The 13294-nt window shown below is 38.5% G+C and overlaps 1 protein-coding gene across 4 annotated transcripts; it reads right to left on the reverse strand.

Annotated features, from left to right (window-relative positions):
* Positions 1–828: 828 nt before the first annotated feature.
* c3h2orf76 (chromosome 3 C2orf76 homolog) lies at positions 829–11402 on the reverse strand. Of its 4 annotated transcripts, none has more exons than XM_062457475.1 (6): positions 11067–11402; positions 10501–10654; positions 10369–10419; positions 10064–10101; positions 1278–1359; positions 829–1129 (listed from the first exon to the last, which is right to left on the reverse strand). In XM_062457475.1, the coding sequence occupies exons 2-6, from the start codon at positions 10628–10630 to the stop codon at positions 1053–1055; spliced, it is 378 nt and encodes a 125-aa protein (XP_062313459.1). In that variant the 5' UTR covers positions 10631–10654; positions 11067–11402; the 3' UTR covers positions 829–1052. The 4 variants fall into 4 exon arrangements, with proteins under 4 accessions (XP_062313459.1, XP_062313458.1, XP_062313460.1 ...); XM_062457474.1 differs by having other exon boundaries at positions 11018–11402; XM_062457476.1 differs by lacking the exon at positions 11067–11402 and adding an exon at positions 10759–10943.
* Between the last annotated feature and the right edge of the window lie 1892 nt (positions 11403–13294).

The raw sequence follows: 13294 nt of genomic DNA on the forward strand, positions 1-13294 counted from the left end.
AATAAACTCGTATTGAAAAACTTGTATTTTATATCTTTGGAAAGCCTGATTAGTCACCTTTACAATGAGGTACAACTTGTAAGGATCGTGCATTCGTGGAATGAGCAACACAGCTAACTGTGTGGGTAGCGGCCCAATTTATTTTGCCAAAATCCCCTGCAATATTCTTCTGATGGTATTCACTCTCGTTTTGAGTTGCTTGGTGGATTGGATGATTGCACTCTCCCACAGTAATAAGGAAAAAACAACACATTGGCTTTTTTTTTACACTTTATTCAATTTACACTGTCGGGGACCTCAGTAGTGTGTGGAAGATCCATACGCAGCCACAACAGCTTGTCACCTCCTCCTCATGCTGGTCACCAGCCTGGTCACACACTGCTGTGGGATGGCATCCCATTCCTCAACCAGGATATGTCGCAAGTCAGCCAACATGTTTGCGTTGGTCACTCTGGCACATACAGCACGCCCAAGCTGATCCCACTTGAAGCTCAAAACGTGAATACCAACAGAAGAATATTGCAGGGGATTTTGGCAAAAAAGTTTGGGCCGCTACCCATAGGGTTAGCTGTGTTGCTCATTCCACGAATGCACGATCATTACAAGTTGTACCTCATCATAAAGGTGACTAATCAGGCTTTCCAACGATATAAAATACAATACCAATTGGTATTATTGAAGGGGAGGAATAATCGACCAAAATAACATTTCCAAACTTTTTTGGAGGAGTTTATATATATAGAATTACATATTTTAATGACAAAATTTGGTATTTTACAGTATTAAACACTATGAAAAAAGTATTTTGTAAATGAAGAACTAAATACATCCATTAAATGATTTATTAAACTTAGCAATAAGAAATGTAATTGTCAACTGAATTCAGTAAAATATCAGATAAAAACGGCATACCAATGGAGTGAAGAATAAATTAGGAAGACATTAATAGACTGTTTAACATCTGAGGACCGGCTACTTAAATCTTTCATTTGCTCTGGATGCTTGACCTCAAATTCCACTCTTCAGGTAGGGCTTCACGGTCATGAGTGTCGTCACCAGGTGGTTTGGGGATTTGATTTGAACATCTCATAATCTTCTCTTCTGAAGAAAGCCAGTTCTGTTTCATTTGCTGTAACACGTCTCAAACATTCATTACAACATTCATAACATTCCGATACACACAGACGCACATGGAACGTTGACTGAATTGTTTAGCTACCTTTAGTTTAAACATATGTCAATGGTTTGTGTGAAGAAAAGAATACATGTTCATTTACCAATTCCAAAAGCTCTAAGTGATATTCCTTCTTGCAAAATCAGCTTGTCATCATCTTCCAAACTCATCACCAACTCATTTGTCTAAAAGCAAAAAATGCAATGCCATGTGCATTTCCAATTTTCCTCACGATTGGAGTGGGTGCTTCAGCCAATTCAGGAGGTCTGTCTATGAACCATGGTTGCCAACCCGGATCACTGGTTACTAGGGGTGTAACGATACTCAGGACACGATTTGATAAGTATCACGATACTGGGTTGATGATACGGTACGTATCACAATAAAAAAATAAGTAAGAAATTTAAATAACAGATTAATTTCAAAAACGTGCATGACGCAGGTGTAGAGTATGTTGTGTATTGGTAGCGCAACCAATAGAGCTCCGGACGTTACGTGACTCCACTTGGCTCTCCACTTTCCTGCCAAAATGGCGATGACCGGTGCATGCTGGGATTGCGTGACATCAACTCCCGGAGCTCTATTGGATAAAACGTATCGTAAAAAACTGTCATAACTCTACGATATGTATTGTACCACTAGGGGGAGCTGAAACTGATGGTCCAAACCTGTTTTTCAGTTGTCCGTTGTGTGGTCCGAAGTTAGTGAGTGGTCTGAGCGGTATTTGTGATCCAAATCAACCTTCTCCCTTTTCTAACTGTGTTTGCAACACTGTTAGCCAAATAAATGTTAGCGATCATAATCTTTTGTCTATTAAATATAATCTATTGCTTTAAATTACGCATATTCTTATTGTTGCACTGCACAGGCCTATGGCAGTTGTGTACCTAGTTATAAATCGATCTATATTTATGCATAGCATGTGACTAGCTATTTTTATTTAACTTTCTAGAAATATGCACCAGTGATCCATATGGGCCTTGTGGTATCTCCCCTTCTCTTGCCTTTGGTCATATGGTACTTTTGTCAGCCATTAACCCATTGTTTTTGTTGACAGAGACAAATAAACACAGGTATTGTCTATGACTTATATCTTCAGTTCATATCTTATATTCTGTTGTCGATTTGGCAAGGGCACAACCTTTGTTCTCTCACATATATATTTATTTATTAGTGTGTTTGCTGCAAGAAAAAACACTTGTTATTCTGCATACTTTTTAAAATTTTCCTCTTCCGCCCACTTTTTTCTGTCGCTAACTAGGTTTCACACCGTTTAAGCTCGAAACACTGTTCAAACTTTAATTTGATAAAGTCTGAACTGCTCTAGTGTGCTATTACTTTTCTCACAGATAACTTTTAAAGTTTTTAAGATATTAAAGTTTAAAGTGTTTAAAATGTTCAGGTCAGAATGGTTCAGAATGTTCAAGTCAAATTCCATTGTGACGTCATGCACTGACAGAACTGTTTCTCACTGCGTCAATTTCTACACTAACACTTTCCTGCCTAAATATGCAGACTTTTTCAAATAACAGACCTGAACTGTTTATACCATTTTGAAGACAAGATGTAGGGCTTTCTAATGATGTAAATATTTATATGATTATGTTAGGCAAATCATCCTTTATCAAGACGATTTCACGGAGCCATTCTGACAAATCTTCTCTGTCGTCAATACTTTTTTAGAAAACCTCATGTTTAACCACTTTAAATACAAGCTAGAGGACAGGTTAGTGTATGAAATGTGCATAATTTTGTCGTGAATTCAGAACAGCAGACAGATTTAAGATAGACTATTTTGTTTTAAAGTTATGACCACTGAAGTGATGAGTGCGATAACGCTATTCCAAGCTAGCGCAATGGCTCTCCATAACTAAAAACGGTTCTAATTTTTTCCACAATCGACCAAATTGGCCAAACAAGGTATGTACATTGAGTTTAAAGTGTACATAATCTAGCTAGACTATTTTTCTTTAAGCAATATTCACAGAAATCTGCAAAAATCGAGGCTCAACACTGTCATAGCCGACTGTCACGAACAGCCAAACCGGGGTCACGAAAGGTTTACTGCAGCTGGCGTTACTACGAACAAAAGCTTCGTAACTGAAAAGTTTTTACTTTTAGTTGACGATATTGAACACAGACGTTAAGAAACTTGTCTTTACTCTAAATATCTTCTCCGTTTTCAATTTGAAGCAGTAAATCTAACACAGTAGGAATTCTCCCACAACATCCGCTTGCTCCGCTTTGACTAACAAATGTTCTCTCAGTCCACCATACATTAGACGAGCTAATTTTCGAGCACTTTCAATACAAGATACAGGCCATGTTAGAGTTGATATATATATACATAATTGTGTGGGCAATGTAGAACAGCAGACAGATTTGAAATATGATCTTTTGTTTAAAGTTATGGCCATTCTAGTGACGAGTGCTTACAACGCTAGCTACGACTGTCATCATAGCTGCCATAGAACGGCGAAACTAGCTACGTCTATCGTTCGTTACCTACAAACAAATGCTTCGTAACAGTATTTACTTTTTAAGGGCGATATTGACAACAGAGGTTGAGGAACTTGTCTTTAATCAAAAGATCGTCTCCGTTTTCAATTTGAAGCAGTATCTAGCTTACTGTAGGAAATCTCCCATTGCATCCTCTCTCTAGCTTCTTCGGCTAAAGATGGACGACAATGACGATGCATGCATTATTCACGCCTACGGTGTTAATACAGTCTGTAAAAATACACTTTGACGCACTTGCAAGAAATTATCTGCTGGTTTGATGTAGCGTGATCTTATTTACCACCCACAATAGTTCAGCTTTTTTTGCAGCAGCATTCTGAGTTAGAGTAGCTTTTGCAGTTGCACAGCAAAGTCACGTAATGTGACGAGATTGAATTTAAAAGTATAAAAAACTCACCAGGGACAACGACAACATCGGCAACCCTGCACTATGGATTATTATTTTGATGTCATCTTTAAATTAAGTGTCTGAACAGGACTGGGTGTGCAGGCACACATGATTAGTTTCTCTTCCACCTTGAACCTGAAACCTAGATTCTAGGTTAGAAATGTTGCCAATGACCAACGGTTGCTACGTTACCAGAAACAAGGAACCAATCCGATTGGCCAACGCTCTTCACTGTTCCACTGTTCAAACTTTTTTCTGTTTCTACATCTTTCAATTATTAATACTTTTCAGAATGGGTTTTATTCGCCAAGAAACATCACACAGACAAGGAATTTACTGTGGCAGGAAGGTGCACACATTAAACATATAAGAATCTTAAATAAGAAGTGTACAACTAATATTAAGGGGCTAAAAATGTAAAAGGGTTAGAATGAAATAAAATATAAAATGGCTCTAACATAACGCTTTAACATTTATGAAATTAAATAAGATTCATCACTCTTTTTTCTCCTTTTTCAACTGTGCGAAAATATTGCAATGCATAACAATGACAGATATACTTTTAACACTGTCTCACCATTTTGGTTTCAAAGCAAAACTTTTTTTCACCTTCATACTGCTGACATTTGTCTGCTATGATATTGATAACTGTTATGCAATATACTCTTCATCACTATATTGGCTCATTTTTCTAACTTTAAACTTTTTTCTGTTTCTCAGTCTTTCATTCTTTAATACTTGTAATTCTTAAAAATGTATGAAAGTCAATAAGATACTCTTTTCAGCACTGTTTTTTCTCAATTTTCAACAGTAAGAAAATATCGCAATGCATAACAATGACAGATATACTTTTAACACTTTTTCTCACCATTTTGTTTTTAAAGCACATACCTCTTAATTTTTTTTTAAAACCTTCTTCGCTATTCAAACCATCAAAACAATCGTTTCAACTGCTTTCAGCAAACACACACATTTTCTTCAGGAAATGTACCTTTCTAGTTTATTATTGGGTGTGCTTTGCCTTCGGCAAGGGCACAACCTTTGTTCTCTCACATACATACATATTATTGGGTGTGCTTTGCCTTTGGCGAGGGCACAACCTTTGTTCTCTCACATATATTATTATTATTTATTTCCCCACTGTGGTGTAGCGTTATTGTAGCTTCAGAGTAATGACAAGCAGGATTACGTTACAACTCTTTACTCAGAAACTTCAGCAGCATGAAGGTACATAACTAGTCGCATGGCGGTTGACTGTTCTTCTGCCACCATGTACGTAAACCAACTAGCATTCATTTCGGAACAGTGCCTCCTAGTGGTAGCACCATATAGAACAGTATTACAGAACACAACACCCACCCCTAAATCTTCGTCAATATTTGGACTAAATAGACAACCTAGGTGTCAAAAGTTTCGTCTTGGTAGCGATTGAGTTGCTTGTATTTTTATTTACGTTCCGTTGCATGGTTTAGGCTCAAGTTAAGTTTTTGTGGTGAAAAGTGAAGCTAACGGTGGCTAATTTGCTAGCCACAGTCACTGACGTTACTAACGTCACTACGTCACTAATGTCACGAAAACACGCGTGACTACCTGTAGCAGAACGTTCGTTTTACATCTGTTAACTTTGGGGATAGCTAGGATAACTATAGCTTTACTGCAAGGCAGCTGCAGAAACGCCACAAGCAAGGAGGCCAGGGTGATAACTATTTAATCATTTTACTTTGTGATGTGAAACACAATTGTGAAATGTAATGTACAATATTAGCTGATATTGTTGAGGAAGTAGGCCCACATCTACTTTCGGAAACGGTAGTCTACTATTTCACTGAAGCATTAGCATGACATTAGCCTCTGTTGCCCGGGCAACACATACTACAGTGGTCTATGATGTATCTGTTTTCAATCGTTAAAATAAACATTCCTCACATATACATTTTCGTTGTAGGATTTATTATGACATTAGGCATAGTAGGCATTTTTATATAAAATATACAGAAATTACAGTTAATAAACGGACCCATCTGCAACCGATGCAAGCAAGCACACCCTACAATTTCCCCAGAAATTGTACCCTCTCTAGTTTCTGTATATTTTATATAAAAATGCCTACTTATTATTTATGAAGATTGCATAGATTTAAAAGCATAGCCTACATTTGTTGCTGCTCATGTACAATTCAAAATACAAAAAGTGAAGTGTAGCATGTCCCTGTACTTACTGTAAGTCGCTCTGGATACGGGCGTCTTCTAAATGACAATGTAGCCTAAATGTAGAATGAACCTAACCTATATGACTTAAACGACACCTTAAGTTTTTCCCTTCTACAGTAGTGATATTGACAAGCATTTAGCCCACTCATATTGCATTCATTCATTAAGAACCACATTCGAAACAAGCTGAACTCCCTTGAAACAAGCTATTATAAGTAACAACGTTGTCACCGGCAGTATTAGATGGAATCGCGATTGAAACAGTACCATCTGCTAACTGAAAATATGCCCCCCAAAAACGTAAATAAGCTTGACATTTATTTAGGGGGAAATGGCTAATTCAAAAGAAGTTTGCTGGAAGCGATCATTGTCAGTAACAAGGCAAAATGCGATATAGCCCTATGTGGAGAAGCTGCCCCGGTAAATTGTACAGTACAGTAATAGACTACTGCTGTGTTCGTCTTGGTAGCGATTGCGTTGGTTGAATTCGATTTACGGTTTAGGCTGAAATTAATAATTTTCATGACAGATTGACAAAGTTTAGGCTGTGGCAATGAAGTTCAGGTTAGTAGTCTGATAGTTTCACATATTGAAAGACTTTTGATTTAAGTAAGGGGAGTACCGAAAATAGCTGTCGCAGTTTGACTTCCTAAACAGCTGTGGAGATGTTTTGGTTAGCTAGTGTGTCTCGCGTAGGCAACAGCGTTGCAGTGAGCTACACTGGTTTGAAACCACAGGTAATGATAATTTCACCAACAAATCGTTTACTTGTAATCTAATGTCATAATAAATCCTACAACGAAAATGGCAGGAATGTTTATTTTAACGATTGAAAACAGATGCATCATAGACCGCTGTAGTATGTGTTGCCTGGGCAACAGAGGCTAATGTCATGATGTTAATGCTTCAGTGAAATAGTAGACTACTGTTTCCGAAAGTAAATGTACTTCCTTAATAATATCAGCTTATATTGTACATTACACTTCACAATTGTGTTTCATATCACAAAGTAAAATGAGTAAATAGTTATTATCACCCTGGCCTCTTTGCTTGTGGCGTTTCTGCAGCTGCCTTGCAGTAAAGCTATAGTTAGCCTAGCTATCTCCCAGAATTTAACGAGCTGCTAAACTAATGTTCTGCTAGAGGTAGTCACGGGAGTTTTCGTGATGTAAGTAGCGTCATTAGGTGCGTTCGACATGGACTGCGGCTGCATGAAACGACCGGCGAGAGTAGCCGCTTGCAGTCGGGGAGGAGTTGAAAACGGCTCTGTAAAGTCAGACATTCCAGCTTCTCGTGGTTTGCTGCGTTGACGTCAGTCATGGCCGATCAAGCGCTGTTTGCTTACTTTACTTTATTTATAATTAAACTTAGTCTTTCCGTTAGTGAAGAGGCGGACTAAAACCCTTTCTTCAACACATTTTTAATTAAATTAACCCTCGTGCTGCCTTCGGGTCACATGACCCAAAGGTTCATAACGAACCATCATTGTGTTTACCCAATTTTACCCAATACAAAAACAAATAAAAATACTTTTCTTTTAACCTTCGCAATGTGGGGGGTCTGAGACAGCCCGACGGTTAAAAGAAAATGCTTCACTTTGTTTTTGTATGCGGTAAAGTTGTCGCAATACGACGGTGGGTCACAATGACTGATGGGTCAGAACGACCCGAGGAGAACACAAGGGTTAAACTGTTTGGTCCGGATTTGAGCGCTGGCGAAACTGAAGGTGTCAGAATAATTACAAAACACGCGTCAAAGTTGTCGTGTGTGTGTCTGGCCAATCATAAAATAGCTGTGTCGTCATTAGAACCCGCAGTTGCTCTTGAGAAAATGCACTCGGCTACACAGCCGGCAGTTCTCGAATCGATCTCACGGTACTTTGATGGCTACGTCACAGTGACCTAGCCTCGGCGCCGTCTCAAGTCGGACAAAAAGTCTAACCAGAATTCACTGTTTCAAGTCAGCCGCCTGCAGCCGGCTGCAGCGCTGCATGAAGTCAGTTCATGTCGAACGCACCTATTGACTGTGGCTAGCAAGTTAGCCACCGTTAGCTTAACTTTTCGCCACAAAAACTTTATTTCTACTTAAACCGTGCAACGGAACGTTACGTTCAACGGAACGTACGTTCAACGGAACGTTACGTTCAACGGAACGTACGTTCAACGGAACGTACGTTCAACGGAACGTACGTTCAACGGAACGTACGTTCAACGGAACGTACGTTCAACGGAACGTAAATACAAATACAAGCAACTCAATCGCTACCAAGACGAAACATTTGACATAGACGTTGTCTATGTAGTCCAAATATTGAAGAAGGGGTGTGAAAATAAACAATATTAAAGAAATATATATGTGAGAGAACAAAGGCCTTGTGGGTGCCGAAGGCAAGCACACCCAATTACAGTTAATAAACGGACCCATCTGCAATCGATGCAAGCAAGCACACCCTACAATTTCCCCAGAAATTGTATCCTCTCTAGTTTGTATTATTATTATTATTTATTTGTGAACCAAACTGGCTGATTTCTTCCAAATTCTGAAACAAAATACATGTTTTTGCATACAATGTATGCAAACTCTTTCAGAACTCTTTCAGAAAAAGTTCAGAAAAATACATTGTTAAATACTTATTCAATAAGTAAAAAAAAACTTAAAAAAACACCATGTACATTTACAATTAGTCTTACATTAATCTGCACTAAACTGCTGAATATCCAATGATTATTACCCAGGAGAAAGCGACTAATTTGCTACTTTCTTCCCTTCCGCTGTTGGCCTCTTCAACAAGGCCAAGGGACCACACTGACTCTAATGACTTCCTGCTTAAAACACACTGCCTTTTGCACTGCATTACAAAATTGTATCTTGTACACTTGTATTTTTTTGTAATATTTGTATTTTTATATTGTAAATTAGGCAACTTATATTTTATTTTATTGTATATTTTATTTAATTCTCATTCCACTTAGTACTGCTAGTTTATGTACCCTTAAGATAGTCCACATATTTAAATTTTAGGTCCCTATATGTTTATTGTATGCACCTTCCTGCCAAAGCAAATTCCTTGTCTGTGCAAACTTTCATGGCGAATAAATCCCATTCTGATTCGTTTCTTTCGCATAGTTTACAAACCCACATTTTGGTAAGATATTCAGACACATTTAACAATCGTATTCACCGAAACAGAAAGAAACTGGCATGCAACTGGCATGCTAATTTAACCATGTTAGACCTCGCTATCTACTGGACACAACAAATAACTACAACATTCTCTATAACTTTGCTTGTATTTTGTTGTACACTACTTTCAGAAATGTAATGTATTTTTGACTAACTTAAAATTATTGCTTTTTTTCTACACTGCAATCTTGAATCAGTTTTAACCTTTTGCTGAACAACAACTTTTATTTCATAGCCTATACTGTGGGGAATATACTTTATTTACCGCCTGGCTACAGACGGAGAGAAATACATATATCTACAGACCACGCTACGGAACACTGAGCAACTGGCCTGGACCAGGAATACCACATAATGAACCACTGAAAATAGCATCAGCTCCCCTAGAGGTAGTAACCAGTGGTCCGTGTTAGCGATGGCCCTTGAATAGCCCACTGAACAGGCTACAACCACTGCTTGAAGATTGGCTGTGGGGCTTTCTTTAATACAAAAAATGAGGGACGTGAATAACAATATAGAATAAAAACAGAAGATGCATTTAGATGGTGAAAGTTTTGTAATCTTTGTTAGAGAATCTATTTAGCCTACCTTTGCTCCAAAAGCTTGGTGAATGATCTTCATTGTGTCTGCAAAAGGAGGCAAGAATAACTCCATCTGTTGACATTTCTTTTCAAAAAGGTTTTTAAAATGTGGTGCTTCTGAATAACCAGAAAAGCATGCTGTGAATGCCACTGGATCTACTAAGTCAACATTATATTGTGTCTATCATTCTATATCTAATAGGATTCCATTTAAGACATATAGGCCTACATCTACATGAGATTTAGCAACTCTGGTACTACAATTGCGGCAATAACACTGACCAAGTTAGTAAATTACATTCCATAATTTACCATAACCGAACTTCTTGAAGGGGGGTGGTAAACCTGCCCTCGCAGCAATATCTGGAATGAGCAAAGAGCTGGTCTAAAGACGTGCATGTAATTTGACAAAATTACCTTACCAATTAACAAATTGTTACTTACCATGTTTCACAAGTTGAATAAAATCTTCTACCATTTGATCAAGGTTAACGCAAGAAAATGCGACTGTCTTGAAATTACGGTGCTCAAAAGACCTTACTAAACGTACAGTGACAACAACCTTGTTTGACATGTCAGCTTGATCGCATGCGTAATCCTGAAAACAAAACATTTGTTTTATACCACACGGTCAAAGCATGACACTTGATTTATACATTACAATTATTGCATGATTATTTTATCCTATTTAGGGTAGCTTGCCTATCTGTAATAAAATGGGGCATCTGACTGGCTGCACGTGTTCTACTAGCTGGCTAACGTCATCACAATGCGAACATTTTCATTTATACAGGGCATTTTCTACAAATCTACACAAGCTGGTCAACTTCATCAGCAGTCACAAGGAAACTACATCTGTTAATAGACCTAAAAATAAACAGATCAAATATATTTAAAGACCGGGGGGGGGGGGTGTTCCATCAACGTATAATAAAGAAAACCCTATTTCACACACAACTACCTCACAACGTTGTGACAATGCTGCCAGTAAGTGGTCACGGCAACATTACTTTCCGGCGACGTTGTAGCAACTTTATATAGCGAATGTTGATGGTAGCGTAGACAACGTTGCCACAACGTTGTATTCTGGTCGGAGATGGAACGTTCCAAAATGACTGCTGTAATTTTCTTACCTACCCCTACGAAAAAGAAGAATACTATAGTAGGCTATACAAAAAATGGATAGTACACTTTTGATATACTTTTAAAAAGTATACTTAGAAAATAGTTAACTTTCGATATACTTTTAAGTATGCTTTAAAAATAGTTCACTTTTGATATACTGTAGCGACCCGCACAGACCAGACCCCACCCCTCGGCTTGAGGCAACGGCCCCGGTGGATGTAGGTGGTAATGCATTTCCGATTTGCTACACGACTCGTCCGGTCGTTTTTATTCTATTAAAGATCCTGTAAAGTGGAATTGAAAACGAGTTTTAAGTTCACCACACCACAGAATAATTTGTTATTAGCTACCTATCCAAATTCGAATGAAAAAAAACACCGACAAGTATGTTAAATTAGGCTTTGAAATCGTGACAAAATCATCACTCTTCTCTGCTTGAGACTGGGGGGGGGGGGGGGGGGGGGGCGTGTCGCCTGAAGGAGTTGAAGCTCCGCCCCTCGCTGCCTACCTAGGACCCAGATAATGGACGCTACGTCAAGCCGAACAAAACAGTATATTAGAATTTATTTGTTCAATGAGTGAAACATACAGATGCATATAAATGAAATGTTCCCCTGAGCTGTAACACAGGAGTAAAAATGGACTCCAGAGACAGCAGACAGTGAGCTCTCCAACTACTTCTAGCACATTAGCTATACCATTTCACCAAAATACCATAATTCTACACCGAGTAGCCTAATATCAAGTTAGCGGTTTGCACTAACTCATAGCAGAGATACCTCTGGAAAAGTAATCTAATATAATTATAACAAGCACACAGAACTGAGTGATGAACTGCTGGCGGCGGTGGATGGTCCAGGTGGGACCGGAGGAGGAACGGCCGGGAGCGATGCTCGGTCCGGCTCCGCGCTGCAAGAGAAGCCGTGTGTCCCTGAACCCCGTCTGTCTCTGGTCCATGTTAAAATTATCCGCCGTGAAATGGTTACTGCAGAGGCGGCTGTTGGAGTTTATACGAAGCTTTCCATTCTGTGGCTCTTCACAAAATCAATCAACCCTTTTTTTCCTTTCCTCATCAATAGGGTAATTAAATAGCGCTGCAGTGCAGCTGAAGTTCTTGCATCCAGGAAAGATGCAGTTGCGGGTGGAGCGAGACATCCTGAAGCTAGCATCAATCATCAATATCTATGTTCTGTAGAGCACTTATCCGCCCAAGTACCTCCACAAAATCTACAATGTGTGCCAAAATAATATATCCTGACAAGCCGTGCTGATCAATTTGATCTCTAAGGCCAGCATGCGATCTCTGACACGACTAATGTCTTCCATCATCTACCGAATCTAGGTGTCCCTATCTGCCTTCGATCTTGTGCAGCTGCGTTGGTCTGAAGATAACCACGCCCCTCTCGTTTGCATGTGAGACTGGAAATAAATACAGAACAGAAATAAATGTGGTGCTCGGAAATATATGTGGCGTTAGGAAATAAGTCTCAAAAAATAAATAAATGTGGCATTAGGAAATAAAAGTCCCATTAAATAAATGTTGTTTTTTCAAAAACGTCATTTTGAAATACATTTATTTATTTATTGATGTTGGTAAATGGATTCAGCTATATAATTATATAATGCTATATTTATATATTTATTGCCATCTTTTTTTAATTTCAGAATTTATTTCATAGCCATATTTATTTATGTATGTATTTATCAATTTATTTACCTATTTATTTATTTAATTTTGACTAACTCGGCGTTCCATACTTAAATCAGCGATCGGCTAATGTTCCCCTTTGTTCCAATTTCTTTCTGTTCGTATCCGCGAGCACATATCCAGGCAACCTTTCTGGACGTAAGCAAATAAATGGGGTGCTATTTACCCATTTGGGATTGGTTTCAAACTAAAATCAGGAAAATGATTCTATGAAAAAGCTTGCAGTATGAGCCAGGTTCGAGAATCGAACAAATATTATTGGGGGAGATAGTTTTGGATATACTGACTGGAGTTAATGGCATAAAATCGACCGGACGACCGGTCGGCTACCAAATCGGAAATGCAATACGAGCCGAGGGGTGGGGGTCTTTCTGGTACAAAGTAACAAAGCACAATTTGTCTCAT

This window comes from Osmerus eperlanus, chromosome 3, assembly GCF_963692335.1.
Source record: "Osmerus eperlanus chromosome 3, fOsmEpe2.1, whole genome shotgun sequence".
NCBI lineage: Eukaryota > Metazoa > Chordata > Actinopteri > Osmeriformes > Osmeridae > Osmerus > Osmerus eperlanus.

Bases quoted from the DNA above. Each gene is read 5' to 3' on its own strand.
- c3h2orf76 (XM_062457473.1), bottom strand. From the start codon at position 10,669: ATGTTTTGTTTTCAGGATTACGCATGCGATCAAGCTGACATGTCAAAC. The intron at 10,420-10,500 runs GTAAGTAACAAT...TGCTCATTCCAG, and splicing joins TATTCAACTTGTGAAACATG to ATATTGCTGCGAGGGCAGGT. The intron at 1,360-10,063 runs GTAGGCTAAATA...TTTTGCTTTTAG, and splicing joins ACCAAGCTTTTGGAGCAAAG to ACAAATGAGTTGGTGATGAG.